The sequence below is a fragment of the Delphinapterus leucas genome, chromosome 17, assembly GCF_059928025.1.
Source record: "Delphinapterus leucas isolate spDelLeu-1000000601 "Yukka" chromosome 17, BTC_Dleu_Yukka2, whole genome shotgun sequence".
In the NCBI taxonomy this organism is placed as follows: Eukaryota; Metazoa; Chordata; class Mammalia; order Artiodactyla; family Monodontidae; genus Delphinapterus; species Delphinapterus leucas.
In genome coordinates this window covers 843381-853301 of record NC_143145.1, presented here as the reverse complement: position 1 = coordinate 853301, position 9921 = coordinate 843381, and the positions used below count along the sequence as shown (strand labels likewise).

The 9921-nt window shown below is 58.0% G+C and overlaps 1 protein-coding gene and 1 long non-coding RNA gene across 2 annotated transcripts; one reads left to right on the top strand and one right to left on the bottom strand.

Moving 5' to 3' along the window:
• The first annotated feature begins 2857 nt into the window (after positions 1 to 2857).
• Positions 2858 to 9539, top strand: LOC111165153 (uncharacterized). Its single transcript, XR_016388224.1, has 3 exons — positions 2858 to 3386; positions 5835 to 5919; positions 7612 to 9539. It is a non-coding gene; the product is annotated as an uncharacterized LOC111165153 (long non-coding RNA).
• On the bottom strand, positions 3351 to 5156 carry LOC149746892 (uncharacterized). Its single transcript, XM_089898600.1, is given in 3 exon segments — positions 3351 to 4365; positions 4475 to 4918; positions 5147 to 5156. Coding segments are annotated over 3 exon segments (843 nt in total). The 3' UTR covers positions 3351 to 3976.
• Positions 9540 to 9921: the final 382 nt, after the last annotated feature.

Here is a 9921-nt window from a genome sequence, read left to right as displayed (position 1 = left end):
CTCCAGCTGCCAAACCCCACAAACGCATTTTCGATTTGACCTCCCGACCTCTGGGTCACGGGGCATGGGGGACCCTCCTCCCTGGTGACATTTCCCCGTTCAGCCGGAGAGCTCCCCTGACCGCAGCTGGAGCCCAGCCTGTCCTGGGGTCACGGAACCGCGTGTCCAGCTGCCTCCTGGACACCTATGCCCAGCGGTCTTGCAAGGAGCCTCAAGTTCCATGGTGCCCCCAGAAGTGCTGGCTGTGAGCAGCTCTCCGTCACCCGCTCTGCAGAGCCTGAACCCTAAATCCCCCCACGGCCCCTCTCTCCCCAAAGCTGGGCCCAAGAGGTGCTCCTTTGTGTCTGCTGAGACCCCTGGGCAAAATCCTGTTGCCCCCTTTCCCTGCCCGGATGTTGGGCCCAGAGCCCCGGTGGCGCCTTCAGCTGGGCTGCTGCTGAGTCTCGGAGTGCGTGCCAGGCCCGGGCAGACGTGGAGGTGGTGGCTTGGCGCTCACCCGCCCCCGCCCCCACCCCCGGCCAGGTTCCAGGAGGCACGGCACTTGCTTTCCCGAAGCGAGCAGGCCGTGCAGTGCGGGCGCGCAGGGCACATCATCATGCCTTTGAGAAGGTGGGAAGAGGACGTGGGGTGGGGAGAGAGGAGCGTTGTTAAGATCCAGGCCTTGGGCTTCCCTGGTGGCGCAGTGGTTGGGAGTCCGCCTGCCGATGCAGGGGACGTGGGTTCGTGCCTTCCCGGTCCGGGAAGATCCCACGTGCCGCGGAGCGGCTGGGCCCGTGAGCCATGGCCACTGAGCCTGCACGTCCGGAGCCTGTGCTCCACAACGGGAGAGGCTGCGGCAGTGAGAGGCCCACGTACCGCAAAAAAAAAAAAAAAAAAGATCCAGGCCTTGGGAAAGAACACAAAAGGCTTTGTTCGAGTGACCAGCTGGACGCCTGAGCAGGGTTCCAGGGCTCGGTGTGACCGTGGTGGACGCAAGGCTGCCCTGACCTCCTTCTAGGGGTGGCTGAGGCTGCCCTGACCTCCTTTTAGGGGTGGCTGAGACTCTGCACCACCAGCCAGCTTGTCTCCCTGCCATCTGCTTCCTCCCCTCCTTCCCCAGGAGCCTTCCCGAGGCCACTCCCTGAAACCGAGTCAGACTCTGCTTCCGCGAGCTGACCTGGACGCGTGCTGTGCTGCCCACCTGCCCAGTGACCAGTCTGCTTCCTTTGTATGGTGTGCCTCGTTCCAGGATGGCCTTCAGAGGGTTTGTGAGCAGAGGAAGCCTCAGGTAACAGGGCCACCGGGGTGGCTGGAGCAGTGAGCTGATCACCTGAAGTCTGGCAGGGGACCAGGGTGGGAAAGAAAAAAGGCACTTCGCTACCCAGCAAAGGCGGGAGGGCTTTCTGGGCCACGGGGTCAGGAGCAGCCAGTGGGGGGCGGGGGGGCGGGCTGCAGGCTGTGTTGTCCCGCCGGGAGCCCAGCAAGGAAAACCAGAGAAGCAGGACAGACTCCTGAGCAGGAAGCTCAAGTTTCCTGAACAGCAGGGATTCGTGGGAGGGAGGGTGCTGGGTCCCTGAGGGCCATTGTGGGGGGAGGGCCTGAGGGGCTGGGAGAGGCCCTGTGCCTGCGGCTCTGCCCGACGCAGCTGGGTAACTGTGGCTGGGCCATGGCCTGTTTGGTCAGCAGCGACCTTGGGCCTGGTACGAGCCTCCCTGGTCCCTGACCAGGCAGGACATGAAGAGGGGCCTGGGAGTGGGTGCCTTGAGTCTGAAGTGGGGACCTTGGGGAAGCAGCTGGACAGAGAGGTCTGGAGCTCGGGAGAGACAGACCAGGGCATGTGAGGGGTGTCCAGGGCCTGGGGAGTGGGAGACAAAGCAATTTCAAGGCTGGGAGACACAGAAGAGCCCAATCGCACAGAAGCCAAAAGACAGGTGTCCCAGAGAGGCGGTTACCAGCAGAAGTGGCAATGGCATGTGGCTAGAGGGGAGGGTGGCCTCGTGGCTGGGGGAGGGGCCGAACGGATTTCCCAGGACTGGAAAGGGACTCTGAGAGGAGGCCCCTCCTGTGGCTTCCTGGGAGCAGCCCCACTTCAGGTGGCCCAAGGGGACAAGAGGTGGGAGGGCAATTCCTGAGGAGGGTGGGTCCACATCCCTGGGAGGGGGCGTCACCTACCAGTACCCTGAAGGGCAGCCCGCACAGGCCAGGCTGGGCTGGGGGTTGCGGAAGGGCCTCTCTGGCTGTCCATCTAAGCCAAATCACAACAGAACCGGAAGGCCAGGCTGCCTCAGGCTCACACATGGAGACAGTGACCTTGGTTGGCCTTTGGCCCACTTTGAGCAGCGTCAGAAAGATCCCACCCCCCTGCACTGGGTGCAGACTGCAGGGATCGGTGGCCATACGGAAACTCGGCACGATGGGCGGGTCAGGGAGAGAGCAGAGTCACGGAGGCTGGAACCCATGGCAGAGCCCCTCCCGCCTCTACCTCCCAAGGGCCTCGAGATGGCCCCACGCAGGGGTCCCTGGTGCCCATCCACCCCCGACGGCAAGTAGCTCCCTCCGTCGGTAAGCACTGCCCTCCCTCACCCCAGCAACGGGCCAGGAGCCATCCCACCCTCTCAATTTGTCAGCCTAATTGCCTCGCGCCCTGGGCGGGACCGGCTCCAGCTGCAAGGCAGGGGGCGGGGCAGGAAGGAATCGGACCTGCACGGCCCCACCCAGGCGCGCACCAGTCCTGCCCGGAAACCCCTGGGCAGGCGAGACCCCTGCTACGTCTCCCACGCCCGTGCGGGGAACCAGGCTCCGGGGCGACTGCCAGGACTCCCGCGCACCAGGGCTAGTTGGGAGGGAACCGGGCCTCAGAGCCCCGCTTGCCCGGAGCGGAGCCCAGAACCCCGGGCCACCTCCGGGCGCGTCGCGCCCGCCCCAGCCTCTGCAGGCCCCAGGCCGAGAGCCCCCGTAGGTGTCTCGGCTTCGCTCGGCGGCCGCCCCGCCCGGGCCGGCCTGGCTGTCCCACCTGCCCGGACGGTGCCCGCAGCACTCCGTACGCAGTCCCTCCGTTCGCTGCTGTGCCTGCGACCGGCGCCTCCCGGTTTAAACCCGCTCAGGCCCCTCCCCGGGGCGGCACGTGGTGCTTCCGATGGGTGCGGGCGCCCTGAAGCCGGGAGGGGCGCGGGACCGGGAAGCCCACGCGGGGCTGGGTCGACGCCCCCGCGCGCTCCCCTTGGCCGCCACGGTCTGTGAACACCCCTAGGCGGGGAGGAGGGCGGCTGCCGAGGAGCAGGGTCCTCTCGCTCCTACCCAGCCCCTTTCGTCAGCTCCCCCAGAGTCACCGCGAAGGAACGCGGGCGGCCGCAGGGAGCAGGGTGCGTCCCGCGCCGCCCTGACGGCCTCTGAACGGGGTTTGCAAGGTAAATGCGGCCCCGCCCGCCGCGCGCAGAGTTTCGCTTTACAAACGTGACTTCATCGCCCGAGGGGGCCCATGGGGCCGCTGGTGCAGGCGTTGACCTCGACCCAGGGACCCCTCTTGTCCAGTCCCCTTCGTCGTCCAGGCCTCGCTCCCGCCTCGGGGCCGGCGGCTTGCGCTGCTGCTTCGTCCTGGGGCTGCCGGGCCAGGCTGTCCTCAGAGGCTGCCTCCATGACCGAGTGGCTTCCCTGCCTTGACCGTGGAAGAGATGGGGTCTCTGTCCCCAGCAGGCTTCCAGTCTGTCTGGAAGGGATGACCAGGCCTTGCCCCATGGGTTCAGCACCTCCACCTGGGATCGGAGCAGGCGTTCTGTCCAGCAGGAGGACCTGGGCCCCTTCTCAGACTCCAGTCCCAGCGCCCACCTTCCGGGGCCGGGGACTCCTGGAGCAGCTGAGGAAGAAGGGCCAGAGCCTGGCAGGCTGGGGCCACAGCCCAGGACAGGAGCCACACGTGGATCTTCTGGCTGGTCCTCCCCTTTGCTGCCCAGAGATCCCAGATGGATGGGATGGAGCAGGTGCCCCTTGCCCCCCAGGGTCAGGACCCAAGGCCTGTCCTCCTCTGTCCCCAGTCCCGGCCCTGAGGACTCAGTCTTTCCCCTTCCCCAGGCCTCACTTCTTTCCGGGTCGTTCTCAACCAGATACTCATCCAGGGCCACCCAGCCACCTCCGACACGTACCATGAGAGCACCTTGAGACACCTGCGCAGGCACAGGGGCTGGGGGGCCGGGCTTCCAGGGTAGAGGGTGCCGGCGTTGGCTCCCGTGGCTCTGTCCTCACTCCCACCCCCAGGCCCACGCTCACACCTGCTCACCAAGGCTTCCTGGGCCCTGGGCCGACCTTTGGCCGCCTGTGTCCTTGTCGCTGTCTGCGTACCCCACCCTGGCTATGCTATGTGGCTGCTGCTGGCCGCTGGAGAGGCCTGACCTGATAGAGTAGTGAGCTCCAGCCTGGGCCCCTACCCCCCCCCCCACCCCGCCCAAGGCATGTCAGGCCAGCTGCCTTCGGCCCGTCTCTGCTCACCAAACGCCAGGACGCCGTCCATGAGGTCCCGCTGGGAAACGTGCCGAGCTGGCTGTGGCTCGTGGCCGGGAGTGCAGCCCGGAGCCTCTTCTCCATGGGGTCGGGTCACTGCAGGCAGCACTGCTGCCAGGCCACGAAACCCAGGTGTGGGCCAGCTCCTCGCTGTGGGAAGGAGGTGTGAGGCTGCCCAGGCCTGGGTCTCTCTGTGCCCAGGGGTGGGTAGCACGCCTGCCTGTGCCGTCCCTGCCCCAGCCGTGCCCACTGGTCCTCATCCCTCCGGCTCCTCTCGCTGTGGCTCTAGCCCCCTGTGGTGGCCTCCAGCTCAGATCTTCCAGGAACCCTCCCGGGGGGCAAGCCTCGATGACCGTCCTGCTCCCGAGGCCCTTGGGCTGTCCCTGGTCAGCCAGAGCTGCTGCCGTCCTTGGAGCTCTGGTTACCACCGTTCTATGAATAACCACTGGGGACCGCGTATAAGTGGCATCATGCCGTGTTCGTCCTCTTGTGTCCAGCTTATTTTACATAGCGTAGTGACTTTAAACTTCATCCGGGCTGTATCAGACATCAGGATTTCATTCTTTTTAAAGCCTGCCCCGTATTCCATTGTGTGTATATACCCAATGTGCTTTATGCTTTCATCTGTTGGTGGATACTTGCGTTGCTTCGTCTTTCCTTTCTGAAAGCTTACCCTCACTCATGTTGCATGTCAGGGGCTGGCTGAGGCTCCGCTCTGCCACCTTCACTTCAGGATCCAGGCTGATGAAATTACCATAATCTGGAATATCGCTGGTCCTCCTGGCTTAAGGAGTGAGAACTTGGGAAGGTCTTATACTGGCAACTAAATGCTCTGGTGTGAAGGGGCCACGTGCCACTTCCTCTCATACCCCACTGGCCAGCACTGGTCATATGGTCCCCCTGACCACGAGGGGTGGCAATGCCGTCCTCCTGTGCGCTGGATGGAGTAGCGCTGGTGAACGGTACTCGTGACCACACAGCCCCTCATTCAAAACCATCACACTTATCCCACCTGTCATGATTTTAGTCATTCAGTTTTGTAGTTCATCCTCTAAATCAGCGGTCCCCAACTTTGTGGCACGAGGGACCAGTTTTGTAGAAGATGGTTTTTCCATGATGCGGGGATGGAGGGGGAGGACGGTTCAGGAGGTAACGCGAGCGGTGGGGAGTGGCAGATGAAGCATCACGCGCTTGCCCGCTACCAGTCCGCGGCCGGGGGCTTGGGGACCCCTACTCTAAATAATGAGGAGCACAATTTGACGCCAATGATTGCTTTCCTCATAAGTGGTCTGGCATCGTGCTATGACAGTTCCTATGATTTCTGCCAAGTGAAGACTATTGACTTTATCCCACGTGTGCAGTTGTTCGGACGCTCTTCTGACCCCTAGACAGCGCCTCACCCAAAGCTGAACCTACTACAGGCACAGCCCAGAGATCACCTACAAGGTAACATTTCTGCCATTGAATAACTTGGGGTTTAAAACCTGAACTTCATAGAACATGTGTATCACTCAGTTCTCTTTCTAGCGATATTTACACGGGAACATTTTATCTTCACATCACCCCAGATCAATAAACGAGCTTTAATTGAACAGTGTGCAGGGGAAATCTTGAATGAAACCTCAGATAGGATGGCTAGATGGCCATGACCACCTGAGGGTGTTGTGCAAAGCTCGGGGTCAACAAATGTCTGTGTGGGTGATGGGATGGGGTGGGGCTAAAAGAAGCCACGTCCCTGCAGATGGACTTGTTAGCATCCGTGTTCATCGCCGTGTTTGGGAAGCAGTGTGTTTAGCACTTCACACTCACTTATCTGTATGTGTACTGAGTGGCTTTTAGTTACATTATAATTTTCCCCACGTAGATGTCCAACTGATATTTTTGTGGAGAATGTCTAATTCTTGGGAATATTCTCTTGCCATTAAAGGGAAGAGGCCTGTGTGTGATCAGTCACAGTACACGGCCTAAATTTTTTTTTCATATAATGTCTATTCCATAGCATAGGTTATCTTTTTCAAACTCTAAAAAAACTTTGCACACTCGCTATTATTACTGATGTGCAAATCACATTTTCACGTTTACTAAGATTGTGGATAAATGCTTTGTCCCCATCCTCACTCATCAGATCATTTTTTTCATGCCAAAAGAGGTTGAAATCAAGGCAAAATACATAATCCTTTGAGTGTCATATATTATAAAGAAACCAGGCTCTGGGGCTTCCCTGGTGGCGCAGTGGTTGAGAGTCCGCCTGCCGATGCAGGAGACACAGGTTCGTGCCCCGGTCTGGGAGGATCCCACATGCCGCGGAGCGGCTGGGCCCGTGAGCCATGGCCGCTGAGCCTGCGCGTCCGGAGCCTGTGCTCCGCAACGGGAGAGGCCGCGACAGTGAGAGGCCCGCGTACCGCTAAAAAAAACCAGGCTCTACATTTTGTTAAATGTCACCTTTTGGAAGAATACATGTTTAATAAGTTTCCAAAAACGTCCTACCTGTGCCTGCTGTTTTGGAGATTAGAAATCTGTATGTGCGGCGGACAGGTTTCAAGACCAGTGTCCCGTGTTTGATATTCCCAGTGGGGGATTTCCTTGAAGACGCTTGCTGGTCAGTTCTCTAGCTGAGGAGCCCCTGCGTGTTGAGAAGCACGCGTTGTTCTGGACGACGTCAGAGCATCAGCCCCTTCAGCGACTGGACTGTTTCTTCCTCAGGAGTTGGTGTGGAGCCTCCCAGACCAAACACCACACTCCCTTTCTCTGTCAGAAAGCTGGGGTAAATTGTATATATTTGTATAACTGAAACACTTTGCCGTATGCTTTAAACTATATGTCTATATATATATATTTGTGTGTGGGGGGGGGTACGCAGGCCTCTCACTGCTGTGGCCTCTCCCGCTGCGGAGCACAGGCTCCGGACGCGCAGGCTCAGCGGCCATGGCTCACGGGCCCAGCCGCTCCGCGGCATGTGGGATCCTCCCGGACCGGGGCACGAACCCGTGTCCCCTGCATCGGCAGGCGGACTCTCAACCACTGCGCCACCACGGAAGCCCCAATATATATACATTCTAAGTAATATAGGATGGTAACTGAAAGAGAAAGATTAAAAAACAGGAAGCTGGAGTAAAATACGACTTTTTGTTCGAACAGACCCTTTGCTGCCACCTGCTGGAGAACTCTCGGAATAAATATCCACTTTTGCCACCAATTGTTGGAGGCCGTGAAGCCATAACTGAGATGCGTTACAGTGGAAATGAGAAGCACTCCTCTGAATCAGGAAGGTGCCGGTGCCTCCTTAGAGCGGGTGTTCTCGCGGTCAGGGAGCCCGTAAGTCTCCCCGCTCCTACTGCCTGGCCTGGACCAATCGTGAAGAAAGAAAGAGTCGGACCGAGGAGGACCAGACGGCGGGCGTGAAACGAGCACCCAGATGTAGACCCCGCCACGCCCTGGTTCCCTGGCGGGCCGCGAAGGCTGTCCGAGGGTGGGAAGCGCCGCCGGCCCAGAGAGGGTCAGGGCAAACCCGTGTTTGCACCGTCTCTGTCCAGTGGCCTCAGATCAGGCCATCGGAGAAGCCCCTGTCCTCTCCAGGATGGTGGGGGGAGGCGCATTTCCCAGCCTCTGCCCTCCTTTTCACCTTGGCTGTGGTCCCTCAGGGTGTGGCTGCCCCTGGGGGGGGGAGTGGGCGCTCAAGACCCCAACCCATCGGCCCACTCCCCTCTTTGCAGGGCCCTTGTCCAGCACTCACGGCCCCTTGGTGCCCCCTGGGAACCCTCCGGCTCTGAAATGTATCAGGGTGGGGACACGGGTGAAAGCAGCTGGGATTCTGGCAGGTCTGCTCGTGGTCTGGCCTTCCGTCAGGAGTCTCAGGGTGGCAACTGTGTCCCATGCAGACGTTCCCACCTGCTACCCGTCCGTGCTCACTGGCTGGAGCGTCTCTGCAGAAAGAAACTCCTGTCTCCTACTGTTTGGTTACCCAGTGTCCCTGTTTGTGTAGCAAAAGCAGGATAAATGCTTGATTTTTTTTTTTTCAATTTAATAGTTCTCCAAATCTTGGATACTTAAGTCGCTTCCAATTTTTCACAATTACTCCCTTCTTTCCTTTTTTTGCTATTGAGGTAAAATACACACGCCGTAAAAGTTATCACCTGAGCCATTTCTTAACGAGTACAGTTAAGTGGCATTAGGTGTATTCGTGACCATAACCCTTCATCTTGTAAACAGAAACAGTATCCATGGAACCACAACTCTCCCCCTGCCCCCAGCCCTGGCACCACCCTTCTACTTTCTGTCTCTATAATTTTGACGACTCCAGGTGCCTCATATGAGTGGAATCCTGCAGTCTTGTCTTTTTGAGACTGGCTGACCTCACTGAGCAGTTTGTCGTCCAGTTTCATCCATGGTGGTAGCACATGTCATAACTGCCTTCCTCTTTAAGGCTGAATAATGTCCCATCGTATGTACAGACCACAGTTTGCTTATTCACACATCCATCCGTGGACACTTGGGTTGCTCCCATGTTTTAGCTATTCTGAATAATGCTGCATTGAACATGGGTGTACAAATATCTATTCGAGTCCTTGCTTTCAATTGTTTTGTGTATACACCTGGAAGTGGAATTGCTGGATCATGTGGTGATTATAGTTTTAACTTTTTCAGGACCCTCCATACTGTTTCCGCAGCAGTTGTACCATTTTACATTCGCACCAAAGGGCACAAGGGTTCCATTACTCCACACCCTCACCAGCACTTGTTATTTTCTGTTTTTCTCATAGTAGCCGTGCAGACGGATGTGAGGAGGTATCTCGTTGTAGTTTTGATTTGCATTTCCCTAATGATTAGTGGTGTTGAGCACATTTTTGTGTACTTATTGGCCATTTGAATATCTTTGGAGAAATGTCTATTCAAGTCCTTTGCCCATTATTGAATTGGGTTGTTTGTTTTGTAGCTGTTGAGTTTTAGGAATTCTCTGTAAATTCTGAATAATAATCAGGTATATGATTTGCAAATGTTTTCTCCCATTCTGCGGGTTGCCTTTTTACTCTGAGGACAGTGTCTTTGGATAAACAAAATTTTCATAACGTCTTATTTGTCTTTTTTCTTCTTTTGTTGCCTGTGCCTTTGGTGTCATACCTGAGAAGTCACTGCCAAATCAAAAGTCATGCATTCTCGGGCTTCCCTGGTGGCGCAGTGGTTGAGAGTCTGCCTGCCGATGCAGGGGACACGGGTTCGTGCCCTGGTCCGGGAAGATCCCACGTGCCGCCATGGGTGAATCTCAAAATAATTATGCTGAATGAAAGAACCCAGACAACAGGGCTTCCCTGGTGGCGCAGTGGTTGAGAGTCCGCCTGCCGATGCAGAAGACACGGGTTCATGCCCCGGTCCGGGAAGATCCCACATGCCGCGAAGCGGCTGGGCACGTGAGCCATGGCCGCTGAGTCATGCACTCTTTTATTCAATGAT